The sequence below is a fragment of the Cygnus olor genome, chromosome 1 (genome assembly GCF_009769625.2).
Source record: "Cygnus olor isolate bCygOlo1 chromosome 1, bCygOlo1.pri.v2, whole genome shotgun sequence".
Classification (NCBI taxonomy): Eukaryota; Metazoa; Chordata; class Aves; order Anseriformes; family Anatidae; genus Cygnus; species Cygnus olor.
In genome coordinates this window covers 87,198,805-87,224,977 of record NC_049169.1, presented here as the reverse complement: position 1 = coordinate 87,224,977, position 26,173 = coordinate 87,198,805, and the positions used below count along the sequence as shown (strand labels likewise).

Sequence of the window (26,173 nt, the reverse complement as noted above, 5' to 3'; positions counted from 1 at the left end):
GGAAATTCTCTTGCCAACTTCCCATTTTGTCAAAAGATTCCCAGAGCATTAGTCTTGTGACATGTATTTTTACACACTTTACGTGTCTTCAGGGAAGCTCACACTTGGATTTATTTTCAAAATAAGATAAAAATAAAAGAAATAGTGTTGTTTTGGTAGAAAGATGACCTGGGAAACTTGGCTTTCATTAGCTGTTTAAGAATAGGCTAATTTATTCAGAGGTTATGTTCCGCATCTGTTAATTGCACTCTTGCACTTGATGATGTCTCTGTTTTGAAGTGAAAGGCCAGCTATGAAATAGGTTTTTTTTTAATCCCTCCACTCTTCTTGTATCTTATTGACTAATAAGACATGCTTTTATATTATAGTGGAAGTGACATAGGCTAATAAAATATAGACTGTATGACAACAACTATTCTAATCCTATAATATCAGGAACTTACAATTTTCTGAAATGCAGCTTCAGTCTTTCAGTCTTGTCTCTTCTGTATTCAGTTTATATTTAGTCACACACTGTATTTTCTTTCATTCTATAGTCAAACTTTAAGGAAAACTAGTTCATACTGCACTCACTGGAGGGTATAAAAAATTATTTCCTCCAGATAAATATATATCTGTTTATGACCTTCTTTTTTTGTTGTTTTTCAGTGTTTCTGATTCCAAAATGGCTAGGGTAGCAAATTTGATTTTGCTGTGGAAATACCTTGCACTGACGATTTACTGAATTACAACCCATTGAAAACTGACCTGCAGGCAGCCAAGTCATGTTTGGTATGGGCTTTAAATAACTTTTGAGTGGCTCCAAGATCAAATTAAAGTTGTGGTTTCAATACAAACTTCATTAGTAAATGTCCAAAGTGAATGTGAGGAGATGTGCATTCTTCAAAGACCTTTTCGTACATGGAACACCAGCTGAAGCAAGCTTTAAGATTCTTCTTGTTACACAACTCAGTTCTGATTTGCTGAAAATGTTGGCCTTTGGCTGTTCAAACCATGGAATAGGTAGTTAGTTTCATGTAGGTACATAAGTCACTTAAATAAATCGTGCAAGTGCTTTTCCGATGCATAATAGCATTAAGTACATTTTTAAATGCCTTCTACAAGTGCAGGATAGTCATACATTCTGCTACTCTAATGGCATTACTATTCATATAGGTCTTTATGCAACATGCCTTATAAATAGTTATAGGTAGGTGTTTTGTCATTATTAGAAGTAAAATCTAAGCTTCTTTACATTGCTTCCTCGTAGCATGCTCAGTTATACCACAAATGTATTGATATCAACATTCAATTTCAAAGTGTCAGTAAAACAAGGTAAACTACACCAAGGAGGGCAGATGGTTTGGCTGCTGCAGTCCCCATGATCTCAGGGTAATGGCACAAATGAAAGGTGTGGCTCAGGAATTTGAATATCCTATCAGTTACTTCTCACTGACAGGTATACTCTCTAGTTTTATGGGCTGTGTGAGTTTCTTGAATATTTTTGTGTTCTGGTTTCACTGACCACTACAAACAACACTGAGCTATTAAAAATGACAACTTTTAAGATAGGTATTGAAGGTTATTTTGAAAAATAAGTTGTTTAGGTTCAGCAGTACAAACTATACTATAGTTCCTCAGCGATTGTGAATGCTCTTATAAATATTTTTTCTATTTAAGGTGAATTTGGAGAAGTATGCAGTGGACGTCTGAAGACACCAGGAAAAAGAGAGATACCTGTTGCAATTAAAACTCTGAAAGGTGGCTATATGGACAGGCAGAGAAGAGATTTCCTGAGAGAAGCTAGTATAATGGGGCAATTTGATCACCCAAATATAATTCGCCTTGAAGGAGTTGTTACAAAAAGTAAGTTACTATTATGAGTTTTTTCTTTGTTTTCCCATTCTATGTCTTTTAGTATCGATGTTAAGCATTGCTTCCACGTTTGATATGGATTGCAGTCCTCAGAAATGATCCAAATCATAAAGTGATGGCAAATACTGCAGAGATTGAGATCACACTAGGAAATGTGTAGCCTATCTGTTTTCAATTAGAAATGTGTTGGCGTTTTGTTTTGCTTTTTACTAAAAATCCTCCTCATTCGTATAAAACCTTTACAGGTTCCTATGAAATAGCACTGCAGATTTTGCTTAGGGGCAAGTGGAATTCAACAGAGGAAACCATAAATGTAACTGAGTTGACAATAAGGTCAATTCACCTTGTAGAGTTTGTAAGGTAGCAGCTATAGTCTTCTTTTTCCACAAGTACTCACTCTGCTCAGTTAATTTTGCTGATTTTGGTGCCAGAAGAGATCAAATTCCTATTTTAAAGAAATAAAAATATAAATTATTTTAAACTTATTATACAATTGCAAATGATTTTCTAAAATTCCAGAATAATCTATGATAATGTTTTACTCTTTATACCTATTTGCAGCTGCCAAGAGGCTAACAATCTTGTCTCTGAAGTCTAGCATTTTTATCTGGGCTTTGAATCTTTCTGAAATGCTAAAATATATATTTATCATTTAAGTATTATTTAGAAGTCTTATTATCAGGCATGTAATTGTTTAATGGCATCTTTTTGCTGCACTGAATTAGAAAGCTCACAAGACATACTCTTCTCATAATTCTTGCCTCAACCAAGCCATGTTGTTTGCTGATTTGCAATGCTTTCATATATTTCTCTTCTAAAGTGGTTGTAGAACTTGTGACAAGATAAACTGTTGTGTGTATAAGTCAATGATGCCCTCTTACCTTCACAGTAGATACAATAAATATGAGTATTTCTTGTTTTCACCTGTTACAATATCAAAAGCTATGTTTGGAAAACACAGCGTACTAGAACAGAGAGAAAATAATATCTCCTGAACTCATGTCATTGGAATGGAATTTCAGTAGATTTACAGGATGACCTTGTGCAAATCTGTCTCTCTCTGGTTCTAAATTAAGATGAAGAGGATCAATTTGTTCTTCTTTACACATTGTTGCGAAAAATAAATTCATTACTATTTAGGAATGTTTGGTTACTAGACTAACAAAATCCATTATGTTGCAGACTTCTGGAAAGATATGGCTTAATCTCCATTGCTGTACTGTCAGTAGCTGCTCTGCCAACAACAAAAAAGAACACGAGTTAATGCTGGCTGAGCAGCACTGGATATCTTTGTAAAGATATGTAAATATGTAGGTACTTAACTGAGTTTAGCTCCTTGATTCATAATGAGCAGTAGAGCAGCAATTCGAATTTCACCAGTCTTCACCAGTTTCAGAATCCGCCTGGTGAATGTAGTATTGTATGTCTCATCTCTTAACAAGGCTAAGGGCCTTAATTTATGAACATTGTTTAAATCCAATTAGTTGGTGCACACAGACTACAGAATAATGTACTTGGCAATGGCATGATTGTTTAATCTTTGCCACACTTATAAATTTTGTTTCCGTAATGTCTCATCATCAGTCTAGAGAGAAATGAAAATTGCATTAAGGAAACAGAAACAAACAGATAAATCAGTGCTCTAACAGTGGAGTATTTGTTCCTGTTCTACAGGAAACATGGTTATAGACAACCTTAAGTCAAGAAATAATCATTAGCAGTTGTGCTTTTCTCTCAGAGGCCAACACACTTCATTATTGGCTTTGGATTGCTTGCTTAGAGGGCAAGAATAGCAGATGTAACTGTTATAGTCACACTGTCCTATAAAACTATGCATCCCTCTCAGATATAAAAGAAAAACTTTGAAAGCAAATATTTTTGAGGTCAGGCAGGTTTAAAATATGACAATTACACAACAATAATTATAGAGTGAAAAGAATACATGGATTATCAACAAATTTTACCCAAAGGCTTGGAAAGTGCAAGTTATATAAAATACTAAGTGTGAAGTTGTATAGTACTGCTCTGCTGCAGAGAAGAAACTAGGAGGCAAGCTGAGCAAGGGATAGATACATGCACTCTGCTATGCTCCTCTTTTGCCAGTTTGTCTTTAGGTTGTTACCTTTTATACTTCCCCATCTGTGGTTGTTAGAGAATAACATGACTTCAGCTGGGAGCAGAACAGTTGCCTTGTATTTCCCTAAATGCAGAATCTAAGATTGCACAAGGGAAAGAAATTTCCCATGACTAAAAGGTGTGCTATAAAAGTCAGACAGAACCTTGTCCTAGCCAAATTATTTATGTAATGATAGCATGATTAAAAGGTGTTCTGCATTAAAACTTAGATTAATAATAGCAGAAACTATTTATGTGATGTGCATTACAGTTCTACTAACCTATAAAGGCACATCGGATGCAGTAAGTTTAATTAATAGAAGTATAATGCTGTTTTTAGCACATGCTTTCCACTTTATAACCATTAGTCATTAACTCCTAGCAGTTGCTAATATATATTGCATCAGTTTGTAAGCAGTACCTTCCATTACAATGTCATTGACTATTGAACAAAAAAGGAAAAGGATTTGATTGTAATAAACAGAAGTGCTCTACCAAATCGATAGCTATTGACTGGGGCAATAACAAATTTGCCTGTTCATTACAAATGAGAGCTTTTATCCAGTGCTACCAGCTCAGCAGATGTTAACTTTTAAATTATACTGTTTCCAAAATTGCTATGGAATATGCACTGTAGAGAGTGAAAAATGCTAAACTAAGCCTGCTCAAAAGTCAGTCTTCAAAAGAGTTTTAATCCTCTTTTCCAATTGCTTCATTTCTCATTTGTCCTAACTGCAGTCCCTAATCGCAGTTAACAGTAGGCAGAATTGTTGCTGTAGCAAAAACTCTCTGCTAATAGAGAGTTCATTTCAAGGGCAATTTGCCAGGCCAAGGCAAATACACTGTAGCACAGAATCTGGATCCAGTAGTTCACTCATTTTGCTAACCAGACATCACAAAGGAAACTTTATCCCTGTTTGTGTTGTTTTAGCAGCACCACTCCTTTCATGGTTTGTCAGAAAAGACTGCAGATTTGCCTAGCAAATTTATGAGAGTTGCTTAGCACGCTACAAAACCATACATGTTTCCCTTCCAACTCATATCAGCACAGTGATAATTTTGGGAGCTCTTCTTGGGTGTCTGAGGACATGCTCAACCAAGCTGCGTGTCATTGTCCAAACCACTACACTTTCATAAACAGATATAAGAAAAATAAAACTTTTTTCTTCAGTGCAAACATATGTAACCATTGCTGAGATCTGGGCTACACAGAAATAAGATGCATCTTCCATACCTACACCATGCTGAAGTCTGTGTTTTAGGCTTCCCATGTAACGTCTGTAAAGTAAATAAAAGCTGTGTTTACAGCAAACACCTGCCAACATGACTGTATCTACAAGACACGTGAAGAAAATGATCTCTGACTATTTTAACTGTGCTGGAAGAAATCGTTGTGGGTACAGTTACGCCAACCAAACAGGAATCTGTAGTTAGTTTACCTTGATTGTATCTTACACAATAGTTTAAAGCATAGCCTTGTCAGTACGGTGTAGTACTGTGTCAGAACAAAGTATCAATGCACACAAGTGCTTTACTGTCATCATAATCTTAGTTTGTTCCCCTCCCCCTCAGACTTTATCCCAAATAACTCTCAATTGTTAAAATTAATTTCTAAGGAAGTACTTTGGTTTCCAAACTTTTCATACTGGAGGACTCACACATGTCATCGTGACGAGCGGAATCTTTTTAAGACATTCATTTTCTTTAATAACACTATGTATATTATTATTCTTCAGAAAAGTTTTCAAAATTAGTCCTTCACAAAAGGAGGATGCCTGAAGACACCACCTAGATTCTTGGTTCTGTGTAAGCTCACATCCCCATAACATTGAGTCTGGCTTTGGAGTGGCACCTTCATCTCCTGACCTCCTGAAACCTTATTATCTCCTGACTGTTTTGCTTTGGCGATGTTCAAATAGATTGCTGAAGCAGCTCTGAAATCTTTAGTCAGTCACCTGGCAGATGAAATTCAAGCCTCAATCATAGAGCTTCTTTTTAAATTATTATATATAACCTGTACAGTGAAAGAAGGGTCCTGAGGTCTATGTACATTGTCCTTGTCCATGAGAAAGGCAAAGCAGCAGCAAGATCCTGTTTCACTGCAATTTGCAATATGTAAATCTTCATATCCAACCCATTCTTCATTCATCAAAAAAGCAAGAGATTAATCTTTTTTTTTTTTTTTGGTCAAGACATTTTGTTTCACCCTTTTCATCCCTTAATGCAATGAATCTAATGTTCCTTCTTTCTTCAACCTGTTAACAGGCTGAGACTCTTTAACAGAGTTCAGAAATCCTTTTGGAAGGTGATATATTTTACAGTGCATGTGTTCATTATACACAGCTTTGTATACTTCTCTGCTATGCAAAAAGATTGAGGAAATTTTATGGCAGTGTCTGTAACATTCTTATACATTGGTCATAAACGTGTATACCCAGGAAAAGTTATGGTATGAAGATAAAATGTTGGCAATTTAAGAGTTAAATTGTGACTATTTGAAGTTGGCTATACCATGATATCTTACAAAACGTGATTAGGATTATTCAACAAAAAACATGACCTACATTGCAGTATTTATTGTTGACTTCTAAAAATTAAAACATTCAGGATCAACAGAAAACACACATTAATAAATTCCATGTTAGCATTATAGTATTGGTTATAAACTACAGTGTAACCCATTTCAAATGCTGACATTTACTTTTGTCAGTAATCTCAGTACATCACTGAGACATCAGTGGCATCTCCAGGCACAGACATATATATTGAAGGACAAAACAGCTTCAGATCCACCCCTTGAAACCACCTCTTGCACTGGCAGGCTCTTGCTCCTGCCTCCTGCAGCAGAAACGCTTAGCAGAGTGGCAAGGCATTATTCACCCCTGAATACCTTCAGCTTGGCATACAGGCAATACGCTATGACACAGAGTGGTAGTGAGAGTGTATCTATGTAGTATTAGCCAGTGAGCTTTGCATAGCATTAGACTTAAAGCTGTATTTGTCTGACAAAGCATATAGTAGCCATACCCATAATGATACCCAAAGCAGCAGAATTTCCATTGTGTTATAAATTGTTCAGTAAGTGAAGCTGTAAATTTAAACTTGGCTAACTGCCAATCCTAGAATATGCTCACATCCCAGAAACAGTAAGGCTGGAAAAGACTCCAAGATCATATGGTCCAACCATCACCTTACCACCAATGTCACCCACTAAACCATGTCCCTAAGCACCAGGTCCAAGCTCTCCTTGAACAACCCCAGGGACAATGACGCCATAACTTATCTGGGCAACCCATTCCAATGTCTGACTGCTCTTTCTGAGAAGAAATTTCTCCTCATTTCCAACCTAAACCTCCCCTGGTGCAAATTGAGGACATTCCCTCTAGTCAGTCTCACTTCAGTGCCAGGTAAAACTATGGAGTCCTTTTTTTATTCTAGGGGTTATTGAAAAACTCCCAGAATTTATTGAGGCCCACTGATAGGCCTTAGTGTGCCTTCCAAGGGCCAAGGTGGAGAATCTGCCTTTCCCAGACATCCGCTGGGTGCTGGTGCCTCAGGACTGAGCACATCGGACACACAGAAGACACTGCTCAACAGGCAGTGGGAATTGCTCTGGAACAGTTTCTCTGCAGCCAAACGGTATTTGGGGTCCCGGGCAGCTGAGGAAGATGTTGTGTGGAGGCTTGCAACACAAACAGCTGATAGCAGCAGGCAGTGACCACTCAACCTCTTGGAGAGAGTCCATTCCCTCCAAGAGCTTCCGCCTATGCAGATGCCAATATATTGCTTGTGTTAACATACGCACTTCTCTGAGAGGGTGGTTGGGCACTGGAAAAGGCTTCCCAGGGAACCGGTCACGGCACCAAGCCTGCTGGAATTCAAGAAGCATTTGGACAACACTCTCAGACGTCTGGCTTGATATTTGAATGGTCCTGTGTGGACCTAGGAGTTACGCTCAATGATCCTTATGGGTCCCTTCCAACTCGGGATAGTCTACGATTTTATGTCCGGATGGCTTTTCACTCTCTCTGTTCAGTTCTGCAACATTCACCAGAAGATGTTCTCTTCACCTAGATAATTTACCACAAAGACATTCAAGAAATCGTATTTATATCAGAAGGAGTAAGAGCAAGTATGTTTTGCATCACATATTAAGAGAAGAAGAAATTTGTCACTGCTTTAGGGACCTTCCGTGTGACATGATAAGTCTTCTCATGTCCAAGAGCTGCAAGGACCTTCCCACAAACTTGCAGGGAGGCGAGGCGAGGGGGATTGCTGTGATGCGGCTGTGGTGCCTGTGACAGCACAAAGGACGAGTCACAGCGGGGGAGCTGTCATCAGGGCCAGCAGCAGGCAGCGCCACCACACTGTGGCCTTGGCCGTCGGTGAGTGCGGTTCGCACCTCCTGCAAGCCATGGCTCACCTGATCTTCCTCGCCCTGGCTGTGCTGGGCATTGCCCAGAAGCCATGGCTGGTGAACGATCATCTGGATGCAGATGGGTGCGAGAGAATGCAGCAGTATGCGGAGCAGCTGATTGAAGGCACGGTTCGGCTGGTGCAAGAGATGGAGGAGAGGAGCCAGGAGCAGAGCGGGGTGGCCCTGGGAGCTCTGCTCTTCACTGCATTGAAGCAGTGGCAGCTCTGGGCCTTGGTTGAGCTCCTTGTCCTGATCTTTGGGCTCTGCCGCTGGCTCAGGAAACGGAGCCGTGAGACGGGCAGCGGCAGCGAACACGGCAGCTCTACAAGGAAGGAGGAGGACGACGATGACACAGACGAAGACAGTGACTCTGATGACAGCTGGGATCTGGGCAGAGTTTGGGCCGATAGCACCCAGTGGCCAGCGCCCTACATGGCTGACAAGTGCAAGGTGGTGGAGGAGCTGGTGGAGGAACTTCTTGGTGCCTGCCGAGGACTGTCCAGGAACTGTCTCTTCAACCCACGGTTGCAGCCGGCCATCGGCGTGGGCTGCCTCTACGAAGGCTGGAGCGCCCGGGAAGACAACGTCCTCTACCGCCTGCTCGTGCCCCTGAGGCCTCCGCCCGGGCACGCCTTCCACCCGGAGCTGGGTGCCGACGGGGAGACGCCAGCAAAGAAGCCCGGCCTGCATGTGGAGCTGGAGTGCGCCTGCGCGAGGGAGAGGCTGGTGGGGGACATGCTGTGCTTCCTCCACCACCCCGAGGACGAGCTGAGCAGAAGACAGGAGCCCAGCCTGCTACGCACCCTCTGCAGTGGCTCCTACCTGAATGTGGAGAAAACCACCCGCTGGTTCCAGGCCTTGGTGAAAGCAGCCTGGGAGCTTCTGCCGCAGTCGCACCACTGCCGCCTGACGGTGCTGCCCTCCCGCCGCTCCTGCAAGATCAAGCTGGCCAGCGCCTCCGAGAGCACCCTCTCCATCGAGTTCACGTTTGGGGTGCAGATAGATGACTCGGACTCCTTCCTGAGCCTGGAGTAGGCCGTGGAAGGCTTCACCAGCAGCACGGCGCCGCTGCACGACACCAGTTTCTCCAGCAGCGCAACAGAGACACCTGTTAGCAGCGGGCAGTGACCACCCAGACCCTTGGAGAGACTCCGTTCCATCCTGGAGCTTCAGCCTATGCAGAGGCCAATAAATTGGTCGTGTTAACGTACACTCTGTCCGCATTTGTCTGTGCAGCACTTTGGGGGGGAACGTGGACATAGGGTACTGAGTGCACCACTGCCACACAATTGGGAAGCATTTTCCAAACAAAGAACCACAGACCAGCTCAAGTTGGAAGCGACCTCTGGAGGTCACCTGGTCCGTTTCCCCTGCTCAAGCAAGGCCACCTAGAGCAGGCTGCCCAAGACCGTGCCCAAGACGTGGTAATTACAGGCCTGTCAGTGTCGCCTCAGTGCCAGGTAAAAGTATGGAGAAAATTATTCTAGGAGTTACTGAAAAACACTTGAAAGACAACGCGGTCATCGGTCATAGACAACACAGGTTCATGAGGGGAAAGTCCTGCTGAACGAACTTCGTTTCCTCTTACGACAACGTTTCCCATCTAGTTGACCTAGGGAAGCCAGCTGATGTCATCTTTCTGGATTTCAGCAGAGCTTTTGATACTGCTTCACACAGTATCCTTCTGGACAAAACGTCCAGCCTACAGCTAGATAAATGCGTAGTATGGTGGGTGGACAATTGGCTGAAGGCTCAGGCTCAAAGGGTTATGGCAAATGGGGTTTCATCAGGCTGCTGGCCAGCCCCTAGTGGCATTGCTCAGGGCTCCATTTTTGGTCCGGTTCTCTTCAATGTCTTCATAAAAGACTCGGGCGTAGGACTTGAAGGTGTTTTGAGTAGGTGACACTAAACCGGTGACACTGAACTGGGAGGCGCTGTTGACTCCCTCAAGGGTAGAGAGGCCTTGCAGAGAGATCTTGACAGACTAGAGTGCCGGGCGGTCATCAACTGTATCCAGTTTAACAAGAGGGAGTGCTGGATTCTTCCCCTGGGAAGGGGCAATCCTGAACATACATGCAGACTGGGGGATGAGAGGCTGGAGAGCAGCCCCACAGAAAAGGAGCTGGGGGTTCTGGTCGATGGCAAGTTGGATAGGAGTCAGCAGTTCTGGGCACCGCAGTAGAAGGAGGGTACAAAACAACCAAAGAGTGTCCAAAGGAGGCCAACAAAGACGGTGAAGGGTCCAGAGGGGAAAACTTATGAGGAGCAGCAGAGGTGACTTGGGTTGTTCAGCTTAGAGAAGAGAAGGCTGAGGAGCGACCTCATCACCATCTACAGCTTCCTTTTCACCTTCCTTTTCACCAATATTCTTTTCACCTAGATAATTTACCACAAAGACATTCAAGAAATCGTATTTATATCAGAAGGAGTAAGAGCAAGTATGTTTTGCATCACATATTAAGAGAAGAAGAAATTTGTCACTGCTTTAGGGACCTTCCGTGTGACATGATAAGTCTTCTCATGTCCAAGAGCTGCAAGGACCTTCCCACAAACTTGCAGGGAGGCGAGGCGAGGGGGATTGCTGTGATGCGGCTGTGGTGCCTGTGACAGCACAAAGGACGAGTCACAGCGGGGGAGCTGTCATCAGGGCCAGCAGCAGGCAGCGCCACCACACTGTGGCCTTGGCCGTCGGTGAGTGCGGTTCGCACCTCCTGCAAGCCATGGCTCACCTGATCTTCCTCGCCCTGGCTGTGCTGGGCATTGCCCAGAAGCCATGGCTGGTGAACGATCATCTGGATGCAGATGGGTGCGAGAGAATGCAGCAGTATGCGGAGCAGCTGATTGAAGGCACGGTTCGGCTGGTGCAAGAGATGGAGGAGAGGAGCCAGGAGCAGAGCGGGGTGGCCCTGGGAGCTCTGCTCTTCACTGCATTGAAGCAGTGGCAGCTCTGGGCCTTGGTTGAGCTCCTTGTCCTGATCTTTGGGCTCTGCCGCTGGCTCAGGAAACGGAGCCGTGAGACGGGCAGCGGCAGCGAACACGGCAGCTCTACAAGGAAGGAGGAGGATGACGATGACACAGACGAAGACAGTGACTCTGATGACAGCTGGGATCTGGGCAGAGTTTGGGCCGATAGCACCCAGTGGCCAGCGCCCTACATGGCTGACAAGTGCAAGGTGGTGGAGGAGCTGGTGGAGGAACTTCTTGGTGCCTGCCGAGGACTGTCCAGGAACTGTCTCTTCAACCCACGGCTGCAGCCGGCCATCGGCGTGGGCTGCCTCTACGAAGGCTGGAGCGCCCGGGAAGACAACGTCCTCTACCGCCTGCTCGTGCCCCTGAGGCCTCCGCCCGGGCACGCCTTCCACCCGGAGCTGGGTGCCGACGGGGAGACGCCAGCAAAGAAGCCCGGCCTGCGTGTGGAGCTGGAGTGCGCCTGCGCGAGGGAGAGGCTGGTGGGGGACATGCTGTGCTTCCTCCACCACCCCGAGGACGAGCTGAGCAGAAGACAGGAGCCCAGCCTGCTACGCACCCTCTGCAGTGGCTCCTACCTGAATGTGGAGAAAACCACCCGCTGGTTCCAGGCCTTGGTGAAAGCAGCCTGGGAGCTTCTGCCGCAGTCGCACCACTGCCGCCTGACGGTGCTGCCCTCCCGCCGCTCCTGCAAGATCAAGCTGGCCAGCGCCTCCGAGAGCACCCTCTCCATCGAGTTCACGTTTGGGGTGCAGATAGATGACTCGGACTCCTTCCTGAGCCTGGAGTAGGCCGTGGAAGGCTTCACCAGCAGCACGGCGCCGCTGCACGACACCAGTTTCTCCAGCAGCGCAACAGAGACACCTGTTAGCAGCGGGCAGTGACCACCCAGACCCTTGGAGAGACTCCGTTCCATCCTGGAGCTTCAGCCTATGCAGAGGCCAATAAATTGGTCGTGTTAACGTACACTCTGTCCGCATTTGTCTGTGCAGCACTTTGGGGGGGAACGTGGACATAGGGTACTGAGTGCACCACTGCCACACAATTGGGAAGCATTTTCCAAACAAAGAACCACAGACCAGCTCAAGTTGGAAGCGACCTCTGGAGGTCACCTGGTCCGTTTCCCCTGCTCAAGCAAGGCCACCTAGAGCAGGCTGCCCAAGACCGTGCCCAAGACGTGGTAATTACAGGCCTGTCAGTGTCGCCTCAGTGCCAGGTAAAAGTATGGAGAAAATTATTCTAGGAGTTACTGAAAAACACTTGAAAGACAACGCGGTCATCGGTCATAGACAACACAGGTTCATGAGGGGAAAGTCCTGCTGAACGAACTTCGTTTCCTCTTACGACAACGTTTCCCATCTAGTTGACCTAGGGAAGCCAGCTGATGTCATCTTTCTGGATTTCAGCAGAGCTTTTGATACTGCTTCACACAGTATCCTTCTGGACAAAACGTCCAGCCTACAGCTAGATAAATGCGTAGTATGGTGGGTGGACAATTGGCTGAAGGCTCAGGCTCAAAGGGTTATGGCAAATGGGGTTTCATCAGGCTGCTGGCCAGCCCCTAGTGGCATTGCTCAGGGCTCCATTTTTGGTCCTGTTCTCTTCAATGTCTTCATAAAAGACTCGGGCGTAGGACTTGAAGGTGTTTTGAGTAGGTGACACTAAACCGGTGACACTGAACTGGGAGGCGCTGTTGACTCCCTCAAGGGTAGAGAGGCCTTGCAGAGAGATCTTGACAGACTAGAGTGCCGGGCGGTCATCAACTGTATCCAGTTTAACAAGAGGGAGTGCTGGATTCTTCCCCTGGGAAGGGGCAATCCTGAACATACATGCAGACTGGGGGATGAGAGGCTGGAGAGCAGCCCCACAGAAAAGGAGCTGGGGGTTCTGGTCGATGGCAAGTTGGATAGGAGTCAGCAGTTCTGGGCACCGCAGTAGAAGGAGGGTACAAAACAACCAAAGAGTGTCCAAAGGAGGCCAACAAAGACGGTGAAGGGTCCAGAGGGGAAAACTTATGAGGAGCAGCAGAGGTGACTTGGGTTGTTCAGCTTAGAGAAGAGAAGGCTGAGGAGCGACCTCATCACCATCTACAGCTTCCTTTTCACCTTCCTTTTCACCAATATTCTTTTCACCTAGATAATTTACCACAAAGACATTCAAGAAATCGTATTTATATCAGAAGGAGTAAGAGCAAGTATGTTTTGCATCACATATTAAGAGAAGAAGAAATTTGTCACTGCTTTAGGGACCTTCCGTGTGACATGATAAGTCTTCTCATGTCCAAGAGCTGCAAGGACCTTCCCACAAACTTGCAGGGAGGCGAGGCGAGGGGGATTGCTGTGATGCGGCTGTGGTGCCTGTGACAGCACAAAGGACGAGTCACAGCGGGGGAGCTGTCATCAGGGCCAGCAGCAGGCAGCGCCACCACACTGTGGCCTTGGCCGTCGGTGAGTGCGGTTCGCACCTCCTGCAAGCCATGGCTCACCTGATCTTCCTCGCCCTGGCTGTGCTGGGCATTGCCCAGAAGCCATGGCTGGTGAACGATCATCTGGATGCAGATGGGTGCGAGAGAATGCAGCAGTATGCGGAGCAGCTGATTGAAGGCACGGTTCGGCTGGTGCAAGAGATGGAGGAGAGGAGCCAGGAGCAGAGCGGGGTGGCCCTGGGAGCTCTGCTCTTCACTGCATTGAAGCAGTGGCAGCTCTGGGCCTTGGTTGAGCTCCTTGTCCTGATCTTTGGGCTCTGCCGCTGGCTCAGGAAACGGAGCCGTGAGACGGGCAGCGGCAGCGAACACGGCAGCTCTACAAGGAAGGAGGAGGACGACGATGACACAGACGAAGACAGTGACTCTGATGACAGCTGGGATCTGGGCAGAGTTTGGGCCGATAGCACCCAGTGGCCAGCGCCCTACATGGCTGACAAGTGCAAGGTGGTGGAGGAGCTGGTGGAGGAACTTCTTGGTGCCTGCCGAGGACTGTCCAGGAACTGTCTCTTCAACCCACGGTTGCAGCCGGCCATCGGCGTGGGCTGCCTCTACGAAGGCTGGAGCGCCCGGGAAGACAACGTCCTCTACCGCCTGCTCGTGCCCCTGAGGCCTCCGCCCGGGCACGCCTTCCACCCGGAGCTGGGTGCCGACGGGGAGACGCCAGCAAAGAAGCCCGGCCTGCATGTGGAGCTGGAGTGCGCCTGCGCGAGGGAGAGGCTGGTGGGGGACATGCTGTGCTTCCTCCACCACCCCGAGGACGAGCTGAGCAGAAGACAGGAGCCCAGCCTGCTACGCACCCTCTGCAGTGGCTCCTACCTGAATGTGGAGAAAACCACCCGCTGGTTCCAGGCCTTGGTGAAAGCAGCCTGGGAGCTTCTGCCGCAGTCGCACCACTGCCGCCTGACGGTGCTGCCCTCCCGCCGCTCCTGCAAGATCAAGCTGGCCAGCGCCTCCGAGAGCACCCTCTCCATCGAGTTCACGTTTGGGGTGCAGATAGATGACTCGGACTCCTTCCTGAGCCTGGAGTAGGCCGTGGAAGGCTTCACCAGCAGCACGGCGCCGCTGCACGACACCAGTTTCTCCAGCAGCGCAACAGAGACACCTGTTAGCAGCGGGCAGTGACCACCCAGACCCTTGGAGAGACTCCGTTCCATCCTGGAGCTTCAGCCTATGCAGAGGCCAATAAATTGGTCGTGTTAACGTACACTCTGTCCGCATTTGTCTGTGCAGCACTTTGGGGGGGAACGTGGACATAGGGTACTGAGTGCACCACTGCCACACAATTGGGAAGCATTTTCCAAACAAAGAACCACAGACCAGCTCAAGTTGGAAGCGACCTCTGGAGGTCACCTGGTCCGTTTCCCCTGCTCAAGCAAGGCCACCTAGAGCAGGCTGCCCAAGACCGTGCCCAAGACGTGGTAATTACAGGCCTGTCAGTGTCGCCTCAGTGCCAGGTAAAAGTATGGAGAAAATTATTCTAGGAGTTACTGAAAAACACTTGAAAGACAACGCGGTCATCGGTCATAGACAACACAGGTTCATGAGGGGAAAGTCCTGCTGAACGAACTTCGTTTCCTCTTACGACAACGTTTCCCATCTAGTTGACCTAGGGAAGCCAGCTGATGTCATCTTTCTGGATTTCAGCAGAGCTTTTGATACTGCTTCACACAGTATCCTTCTGGACAAAACGTCCAGCCTACAGCTAGATAAATGCGTAGTATGGTGGGTGGACAATTGGCTGAAGGCTCAGGCTCAAAGGGTTATGGCAAATGGGGTTTCATCAGGCTGCTGGCCAGCCCCTAGTGGCATTGCTCAGGGCTCCATTTTTGGTCCTGTTCTCTTCAATGTCTTCATAAAAGACTCGGGCGTAGGACTTGAAGGTGTTTTGAGTAGGTGACACTAAACCGGTGACACTGAACTGGGAGGCGCTGTTGACTCCCTCAAGGGTAGAGAGGCCTTGCAGAGAGATCTTGACAGACTAGAGTGCCGGGCGGTCATCAACTGTATCCAGTTTAACAAGAGGGAGTGCTGGATTCTTCCCCTGGGAAGGGGCAATCCTGAACATACATGCAGACTGGGGGATGAGAGGCTGGAGAGCAGCCCCACAGAAAAGGAGCTGGGGGTTCTGGTCGATGGCAAGTTGGATAGGAGTCAGCAGTTCTGGGCACCGCAGTAGAAGGAGGGTACAAAACAACCAAAGAGTGTCCAAAGGAGGCCAACAAAGACGGTGAAGGGTCCAGAGGGGAAAACTTATGAGGAGCAGCAGAGGTGACTTGGGTTGTTCAGCTTAGAGAAGAGAAGGCTGAGGAGCGACCTCATCACCATCTACAGCTTCCTTTTCACCTTCCTTTTCACCAATATTCTTTTCACCTAGATAATTTACCACAAAGACATTCAAGAAATCGTATTTATATCAGAAGGAGTAAGAGCAAGTATGTTTTGCATCACATATTAAGAGAAGAAGAAATTTGTCACTGCTTTAGGGACCTTCCGTGTGACATGATAAGTCTTCTCATGTCCAAGAGCTGCAAGGACCTTCCCACAAACTTGCAGGGAGGCGAGGCGAGGGGGATTGCTGTGATGCGGCTGTGGTGCCTGTGACAGCACAAAGGACGAGTCACAGCGGGGGAGCTGTCATCAGGGCCAGCAGCAGGCAGCGCCACCACACTGTGGCCTTGGCCGTCGGTGAGTGCGGTTCGCACCTCCTGCAAGCCATGGCTCACCTGATCTTCCTCGCCCTGGCTGTGCTGGGCATTGCCCAGAAGCCATGGCTGGTGAACGATCATCTGGATGCAGATGGGTGCGAGAGAATGCAGCAGTATGCGGAGCAGCTGATTGAAGGCACGGTTCGGCTGGTGCAAGAGATGGAGGAGAGGAGCCAGGAGCAGAGCGGGGTGGCCCTGGGAGCTCTGCTCTTCACTGCATTGAAGCAGTGGCAGCTCTGGGCCTTGGTTGAGCTCCTTGTCCTGATCTTTGGGCTCTGCCGCTGGCTCAGGAAACGGAGCCGTGAGACGGGCAGCGGCAGCGAACACGGCAGCTCTACAAGGAAGGAGGAGGACGACGATGACACAGACGAAGACAGTGACTCTGATGACAGCTGGGATCTGGGCAGAGTTTGGGCCGATAGCACCCAGTGGCCAGCGCCCTACATGGCTGACAAGTGCAAGGTGGTGGAGGAGCTGGTGGAGGAACTTCTTGGTGCCTGCCGAGGACTGTCCAGGAACTGTCTCTTCAACCCACGGTTGCAGCCGGCCATCGGCGTGGGCTGCCTCTACGAAGGCTGGAGCGCCCGGGAAGACAACGTCCTCTACCGCCTGCTCGTGCCCCTGAGGCCTCCGCCCGGGCACGCCTTCCACCCGGAGCTGGGTGCCGACGGGGAGACGCCAGCAAAGAAGCCCGGCCTGCATGTGGAGCTGGAGTGCGCCTGCGCGAGGGAGAGGCTGGTGGGGGACATGCTGTGCTTCCTCCACCACCCCGAGGACGAGCTGAGCAGAAGACAGGAGCCCAGCCTGCTACGCACCCTCTGCAGTGGCTCCTACCTGAATGTGGAGAAAACCACCCGCTGGTTCCAGGCCTTGGTGAAAGCAGCCTGGGAGCTTCTGCCGCAGTCGCACCACTGCCGCCTGACGGTGCTGCCCTCCCGCCGCTCCTGCAAGATCAAGCTGGCCAGCGCCTCCGAGAGCACCCTCTCCATCGAGTTCACGTTTGGGGTGCAGATAGATGACTCGGACTCCTTCCTGAGCCTGGAGTAGGCCGTGGAAGGCTTCACCAGCAGCACGGCGCCGCTGCACGACACCAGTTTCTCCAGCAGCGCAACAGAGACACCTGTTAGCAGCGGGCAGTGACCACCCAGACCCTTGGAGAGACTCCGTTCCATCCTGGAGCTTCAGCCTATGCAGAGGCCAATAAATTGGTCGTGTTAACGTACACTCTGTCCGCATTTGTCTGTGCAGCACTTTGGGGGGGAACGTGGACATAGGGTACTGAGTGCACCACTGCCACACAATTGGGAAGCATTTTCCAAACAAAGAACCACAGACCAGCTCAAGTTGGAAGCGACCTCTGGAGGTCACCTGGTCCGTTTCCCCTGCTCAAGCAAGGCCACCTAGAGCAGGCTGCCCAAGACCGTGCCCAAGACGTGGTAATTACAGGCCTGTCAGTGTCGCCTCAGTGCCAGGTAAAAGTATGGAGAAAATTATTCTAGGAGTTACTGAAAAACACTTGAAAGACAACGCGGTCATCGGTCATAGACAACACAGGTTCATGAGGGGAAAGTCCTGCTGAACGAACTTCGTTTCCTCTTACGACAACGTTTCCCATCTAGTTGACCTAGGGAAGCCAGCTGATGTCATCTTTCTGGATTTCAGCAGAGCTTTTGATACTGCTTCACACAGTATCCTTCTGGACAAAACGTCCAGCCTACAGCTAGATAAATGCGTAGTATGGTGGGTGGACAATTGGCTGAAGGCTCAGGCTCAAAGGGTTATGGCAAATGGGGTTTCATCAGGCTGCTGGCCAGCCCCTAGTGGCATTGCTCAGGGCTCCATTTTTGGTCCTGTTCTCTTCAATGTCTTCATAAAAGACTCGGGCGTAGGACTTGAAGGTGTTTTGAGTAGGTGACACTAAACCGGTGACACTGAACTGGGAGGCGCTGTTGACTCCCTCAAGGGTAGAGAGGCCTTGCAGAGAGATCTTGACAGACTAGAGTGCCGGGCGGTCATCAACTGTATCCAGTTTAACAAGAGGGAGTGCTGGATTCTTCCCCTGGGAAGGGGCAATCCTGAACATACATGCAGACTGGGGGATGAGAGGCTGGAGAGCAGCCCCACAGAAAAGGAGCTGGGGGTTCTGGTCGATGGCAAGTTGGATAGGAGTCAGCAGTTCTGGGCACCGCAGTAGAAGGAGGGTACAAAACAACCAAAGAGTGTCCAAAGGAGGCCAACAAAGACGGTGAAGGGTCCAGAGGGGAAAACTTATGAGGAGCAGCAGAGGTGACTTGGGTTGTTCAGCTTAGAGAAGAGAAGGCTGAGGAGCGACCTCATCACCATCTACAGCTTCCTTTTCACCTTCCTTTTCACCAATATTCTTTTCACCTAGATAATTTACCACAAAGACATTCAAGAAATCGTATTTATATCAGAAGGAGTAAGAGCAAGTATGTTTTGCATCACATATTAAGAGAAGAAGAAATTTGTCACTGCTTTAGGGACCTTCCGTGTGACATGATAAGTCTTCTCATGTCCAAGAGCTGCAAGGACCTTCCCACAAACTTGCAGGGAGGCGAGGCGAGGGGGATTGCTGTGATGCGGCTGTGGTGCCTGTGACAGCACAAAGGACGAGTCACAGCGGGGGAGCTGTCATCAGGGCCAGCAGCAGGCAGCGCCACCACACTGTGGCCTTGGCCGTCGGTGAGTGCGGTTCGCACCTCCTGCAAGCCATGGCTCACCTGATCTTCCTCGCCCTGGCTGTGCTGGGCATTGCCCAGAAGCCATGGCTGGTGAACGATCATCTGGATGCAGATGGGTGCGAGAGAATGCAGCAGTATGCGGAGCAGCTGATTGAAGGCACGGTTCGGCTGGTGCAAGAGATGGAGGAGAGGAGCCAGGAGCAGAGCGGGGTGGCCCTGGGAGCTCTGCTCTTCACTGCATTGAAGCAGTGGCAGCTCTGGGCCTTGGTTGAGCTCCTTGTCCTGATCTTTGGGCTCTGCCGCTGGCTCAGGAAACGGAGCCGTGAGACGGGCAGCGGCAGCGAACACGGCAGCTCTACAAGGAAGGAGGAGGACGACGATGACACAGACGAAGACAGTGACTCTGATGACAGCTGGGATCTGGGCAGAGTTTGGGCCGATAGCACCCAGTGGCCAGCGCCCTACATGGCTGACAAGTGCAAGGTGGTGGAGGAGCTGGTGGAGGAACTTCTTGGTGCCTGCCGAGGACTGTCCAGGAACTGTCTCTTCAACCCACGGCTGCAGCCGGCCATCGGCGTGGGCTGCCTCTACGAAGGCTGGAGCGCCCGGGAAGACAACGTCCTCTATCGCCTGCTCGTGCCCCTGAGGCCTCCGCCCGGGCACGCCTTCCACCCGGAGCTGGGTGCCGACGGGGAGACGCCAGCAAAGAAGCCCGGCCTGCGTGTGGAGCTGGAGTGCGCCTGCGCGAGGGAGAGGCTGGTGGGGGACATGCTGTGCTTCCTCCACCACCCCGAGGACGAGCTGAGCAGAAGACAGGAGCCCAGCCTGCTACGCACCCTCTGCAGTGGCTCCTACCTGAATGTGGAGAAAACCACCCGCTGGTTCCAGGCCTTGGTGAAAGCAGCCTGGGAGCTTCTGCCGCAGTCGCACCACTGCCGCCTGACGGTGCTGCCCTCCCGCCGCTCCTGCAAGATCAAGCTGGCCAGCGCCTCCGAGAGCACCCTCTCCATCGAGTTCACGTTTGGGGTGCAGATAGATGACTCGGACTCCTTCCTGAGCCTGGAGTAGGCCGTGGAAGGCTTCACCAGCAGCACGGCGCCGCTGCACGACACCAGTTTCTCCAGCAGCGCAACAGAGACACCTGTTAGCAGCGGGCAGTGACCACCCAGACCCTTGGAGAGACTCCGTTCCATCCTGGAGCTTCAGCCTATGCAGAGGCCAATAAATTGGTCGTGTTAACGTACACTCTGTCCGCATTTGTCTGTGCAGCACTTTGGGGGGGAACGTGGACATAGGGTACTGAGTGCACCACTGCCACACAATTGGGAAGCATTTTCCAAACAAAGAACCACAGACCAGCTCAAGTTGGAAGCGACCTCTGGAGGTCACCTGGTCCGTTTCCCCTGCTCAAGCAAGGCCACCTAGAGCAGGCTGCCCAAGACCGTGCCCAAGACGTGGTAATTACAGGCCTGTCAGTGTCGCCTCAGTGCCAGGTAAAAGTATGGAGAAAATTATTCTAGGAGTTACTGAAAAACACTTGAAAGACAACGCGGTCATCGGTCATAGACAACACAGGTTCATGAGGGGAAAGTCCTGCTGAACGAACTTCGTTTCCTCTTACGACAACGTTTCCCATCTAGTTGACCTAGGGAAGCCAGCTGATGTCATCTTTCTGGATTTCAGCAGAGCTTTTGATACTGCTTCACACAGTATCCTTCTGGACAAAACGTCCAGCCTACAGCTAGATAAATGCGTAGTATGGTGGGTGGACAATTGGCTGAAGGCTCAGGCTCAAAGGGTTATGGCAAATGGGGTTTCATCAGGCTGCTGGCCAGCCCCTAGTGGCATTGCTCAGGGCTCCATTTTTGGTCCTGTTCTCTTCAATGTCTTCATAAAAGACTCGGGCGTAGGACTTGAAGGTGTTTTGAGTAGGTGACACTAAACCGGTGACACTGAACTGGGAGGCGCTGTTGACTCCCTCAAGGGTAGAGAGGCCTTGCAGAGAGATCTTGACAGACTAGAGTGCCGGGCGGTCATCAACTGTATCCAGTTTAACAAGAGGGAGTGCTGGATTCTTCCCCTGGGAAGGGGCAATCCTGAACATACATGCAGACTGGGGGATGAGAGGCTGGAGAGCAGCCCCACAGAAAAGGAGCTGGGGGTTCTGGTCGATGGCAAGTTGGATAGGAGTCAGCAGTTCTGGGCACCGCAGTAGAAGGAGGGTACAAAACAACCAAAGAGTGTCCAAAGGAGGCCAACAAAGACGGTGAAGGGTCCAGAGGGGAAAACTTATGAGGAGCAGCAGAGGTGACTTGGGTTGTTCAGCTTAGAGAAGAGAAGGCTGAGGAGCGACCTCATCACCATCTACAGCTTCCTTTTCACCTTCCTTTTCACCAATATTCTTTTCACCTAGATAATTTACCACAAAGACATTCAAGAAATCGTATTTATATCAGAAGGAGTAAGAGCAAGTATGTTTTGCATCACATATTAAGAGAAGAAGAAATTTGTCACTGCTTTAGGGACCTTCCGTGTGACATGATAAGTCTTCTCATGTCCAAGAGCTGCAAGGACCTTCCCACAAACTTGCAGGGAGGCGAGGCGAGGGGGATTGCTGTGATGCGGCTGTGGTGCCTGTGACAGCACAAAGGACGAGTCACAGCGGGGGAGCTGTCATCAGGGCCAGCAGCAGGCAGCGCCACCACACTGTGGCCTTGGCCGTCGGTGAGTGCGGTTCGCACCTCCTGCAAGCCATGGCTCACCTGATCTTCCTCGCCCTGGCTGTGCTGGGCATTGCCCAGAAGCCATGGCTGGTGAACGATCATCTGGATGCAGATGGGTGCGAGAGAATGCAGCAGTATGCGGAGCAGCTGATTGAAGGCACGGTTCGGCTGGTGCAAGAGATGGAGGAGAGGAGCCAGGAGCAGAGCGGGGTGGCCCTGGGAGCTCTGCTCTTCACTGCATTGAAGCAGTGGCAGCTCTGGGCCTTGGTTGAGCTCCTTGTCCTGATCTTTGGGCTCTGCCGCTGGCTCAGGAAACGGAGCCGTGAGACGGGCAGCGGCAGCGAACACGGCAGCTCTACAAGGAAGGAGGAGGATGACGATGACACAGACGAAGACAGTGACTCTGATGACAGCTGGGATCTGGGCAGAGTTTGGGCCGATAGCACCCAGTGGCCAGCGCCCTACATGGCTGACAAGTGCAAGGTGGTGGAGGAGCTGGTGGAGGAACTTCTTGGTGCCTGCCGAGGACTGTCCAGGAACTGTCTCTTCAACCCACGGCTGCAGCCGGCCATCGGCGTGGGCTGCCTCTACGAAGGCTGGAGCGCCCGGGAAGACAACGTCCTCTACCACCTGCTCGTGCCCCTGAGGCCTCCGCCCGGGCACGCCTTCCACCCGGAGCTGGGTGCCGACGGGGAGACGCCAGCAAAGAAGCCCGGCCTGCGTGTGGAGCTGGAGTGCGCCTGCGCGAGGGAGAGGCTGGTGGGGGACATGCTGTGCTTCCTCCACCACCCCGAGGACGAGCTGAGCAGAAGACAGGAGCCCAGCCTGCTACGCACCCTCTGCAGTGGCTCCTACCTGAATGTGGAGAAAACCACCCGCTGGTTCCAGGCCTTGGTGAAAGCAGCCTGGGAGCTTCTGCCGCAGTCGCACCACTGCCGCCTGACGGTGCTGCCCTCCCGCCGCTCCTGCAAGATCAAGCTGGCCAGCGCCTCCGAGAGCACCCTCTCCATCGAGTTCACGTTTGGGGTGCAGATAGATGACTCGGACTCCTTCCTGAGCCTGGAGTAGGCCGTGGAAGGCTTCACCAGCAGCACGGCGCCGCTGCACGACACCAGTTTCTCCAGCAGCGCAACAGAGACACCTGTTAGCAGCGGGCAGTGACCACCCAGACCCTTGGAGAGACTCCGTTCCATCCTGGAGCTTCAGCCTATGCAGAGGCCAATAAATTGGTCGTGTTAACGTACACTCTGTCCGCATTTGTCTGTGCAGCACTTTGGGGGGGAACGTGGACATAGGGTACTGAGTGCACCACTGCCACACAATTGGGAAGCATTTTCCAAACAAAGAACCACAGACCAGCTCAAGTTGGAAGCGACCTCTGGAGGTCACCTGGTCCGTTTCCCCTGCTCAAGCAAGGCCACCTAGAGCAGGCTGCCCAAGACCGTGCCCAAGACGTGGTAATTACAGGCCTGTCAGTGTCGCCTCAGTGCCAGGTAAAAGTATGGAGAAAATTATTCTAGGAGTTACTGAAAAACACTTGAAAGACAACGCGGTCATCGGTCATAGACAACACAGGTTCATGAGGGGAAAGTCCTGCTGAACGAACTTCGTTTCCTCTTACGACAACGTTTCCCATCTAGTTGACCTAGGGAAGCCAGCTGATGTCATCTTTCTGGATTTCAGCAGAGCTTTTGATACTGCTTCACACAGTATCCTTCTGGACAAAACGTCCAGCCTACAGCTAGATAAATGCGTAGTATGGTGGGTGGACAATTGGCTGAAGGCTCAGGCTCAAAGGGTTATGGCAAATGGGGTTTCATCAGGCTGCTGGCTTTAATTTCCTTTCCGTCCTTTTTCATAGATAAATAGCAGAATACTTTACTGATTTCAGTGTTGGTGCCACCAGCATAGAAACTGAAAGCCACAACCACCTCCACCAGTATGAAGCAAATTTAGTAGATCAATTTATGAAAAGATAATCGAAAATAAAATGTTGAATGTTAGAGCTGTGTACATGACTGCTGTGACCCGGACAGAACTAAGTATCCATAGTCTTCTTTCAAAATAGGTTACCTTTCATGAATTGTATTGAAAGTAGATAATTAACATTGATAGTACTAAGTTATTTTTATGCATGCACACATGCATGTGGGTATTTCAGATAGTGCATGCAAAGTACCATGCGTTTCATTTGTTGAAGGTTGCTGCCACGAATTAATACTGAATACTTGGTTCTCCTAAATGATACGTACTTAAAAGAAATTATCCCTTAAACCTCTGGAAAATTATTTTTTTCTTATACTAATTACAATCTGAAGATTGCTTTACGGAAATTAAAGGGTCGTTATGGTTTCCTGCAGTTCAAATCAGTCACATTTCTGCGTTCTGCTTTTCTGTTTTGCAGCAAGCAAGCTATACATTATAACCGTCAACTCTGCCATAACATCTTTCACAGGCTGATAAGCAGTGAAGAAAAAGCATATTGTCAAATGGTCAAAGAGCTAACATCTTGTGAGCAGCAGCTTAACCTGACCATGATATGTTATCTAACACAAGTAAACTTCTGTAATTCTGCTTTTATATTTTATGTCTGAGAAACAGGATTTCACTTTCTTCAGGATCCTTTGCTTTCAGATGTCTGCATTCAGTCATGTAGTACCTGTCTTTCAAAGATATTTAGATGCTTTGATGTGAGATGTTGTTCTAGTAGAAAAAGAGGTGACAGAAGTCATTCCTGCCAACAGCCTTAAAAAGAAGAAATCTTGTAGATAAGAAATCACCAGTTTTTTGTTGGTTTATTTTGTTTGTTTGTTTGTTTTGTTTTTTTTAAGGAAAAATGTGATCATCAATTTGCATGATTAACATCACGATTAAATGCAAATGATTGCATTTCCATGTATCTTCTGGATAAAGTATTCAATGTCTTCCTCTACCATAAAACTAGAGAAGTGTGTGGTGCAGTAAGTTAAAAGGCAAGACAGATACAGTATGTAGGTGATATATGTAGGGCTGGGGCTCTTTTTACAACTGTAACCATAAGATTTCATGAGTAACAGGGATACAAGATTGCACTGTGCTGACAGGTTTGCTGAAAAACATGGCTGATCCATTGCCTGTGTACCAAAACCATATGAGCAATGATGAGAAAAATTATAAAATGAGTATGTTTTCACAGTCAACAGATAAGGGAGTGAGATGTTTAAAGAGTGTATAAAAAGCAATCAATAATCCAGATTCACAAGTTGTGTTTAGTTGATTGATATCTGTACTTTCGTTTCTTACTCTGTATAGAGGTATTAACACACTAGCAAGTACATGTGAGATTGAGTATTGGTCAAGTCCTGCTGCAATTTTGTTGTTACTAAATCTTTGCCAATGATGCATTAAGATCATTAAGATGATCTTAATGAACTTAATACAGGACATACTGAGTTTGAGAATAATTTATTTTGATAGCTAAAAGAGGGTCTGCTGTATTCTAGAGCCTAGCAAAGTCAGATGAAAGCAGAAGCATTATTTAGTAAACTTCGACCTAATTGTTAAGTATTACAGTACTCTCAGAACTCAGGCAGGGTTACTGTGTCCTTATAAAATGCAAATTAAATAAATGCTTAATTTCTGCATTATTCTTCAATGTTAAATCATCCTCTTGTGATTCACAGAATATATAGGATAAGGCTGTGAGGGACACTGAGAGGTCGTCTTCTCTGTCTTCCTGCCCAAAGGCAGAATCAATTATATTTAAACTAGTCTTGATAGATGGTTGCCCATTCTGTTCTCAGAAACCTCACCTGGTGAAGCATCCACAGCCTCCCTTGCCAATCTGTTGAGTGTTTAACTATCCTCATACTTAGCCTTCCCACTGCTAAATTGAATTTTTTTTTACTGCACCTTAAGGCCATTAACTCTTTTCCTACTTGTGGTGGAACAGTTTGAGCCTTTCCTCTTTACACCAACATTTTACATTTGTAGACTATTTTAATGTCTTTACTGTCTTCAGTAAATACAGCCAGGTTCTGTCAAATCTTTCTGCATGGTATATGTTTGCTAGACCTTTGGTCATTCTTAATTCTTTCTTCTGGACTCTTTCCAGTCAGTTCAAATCTTTTTTAAAGTATTGCTTTCAAAAGTGGGTACTGTGGATGCTGAGCCTTACTTTCCTCTAGCAGGAAGGAAAGAATTATTTTAAATGTAAACGGTGTTAC

The 26,173-nt window shown here is 48.5% G+C and overlaps 1 protein-coding gene across 7 annotated transcripts in view; it reads left to right on the top strand.

Moving 5' to 3' along the window:
• EPHA6 (EPH receptor A6) overlaps positions 1-26,173 on the top strand; it is a 542,377-nt gene that overhangs the window by 411,803 nt on the left and 104,401 nt on the right. For all 7 annotated transcript variants that reach the window (XM_040567877.1, XM_040567925.1, XM_040567868.1 and 4 more), the window contains one exon: positions 1,660-1,845. In XM_040567877.1, the coding sequence (XP_040423811.1) occupies positions 1,660-1,845 (186 nt within the window). The remainder of the gene's footprint in view (positions 1-1,659; positions 1,846-26,173) is intronic.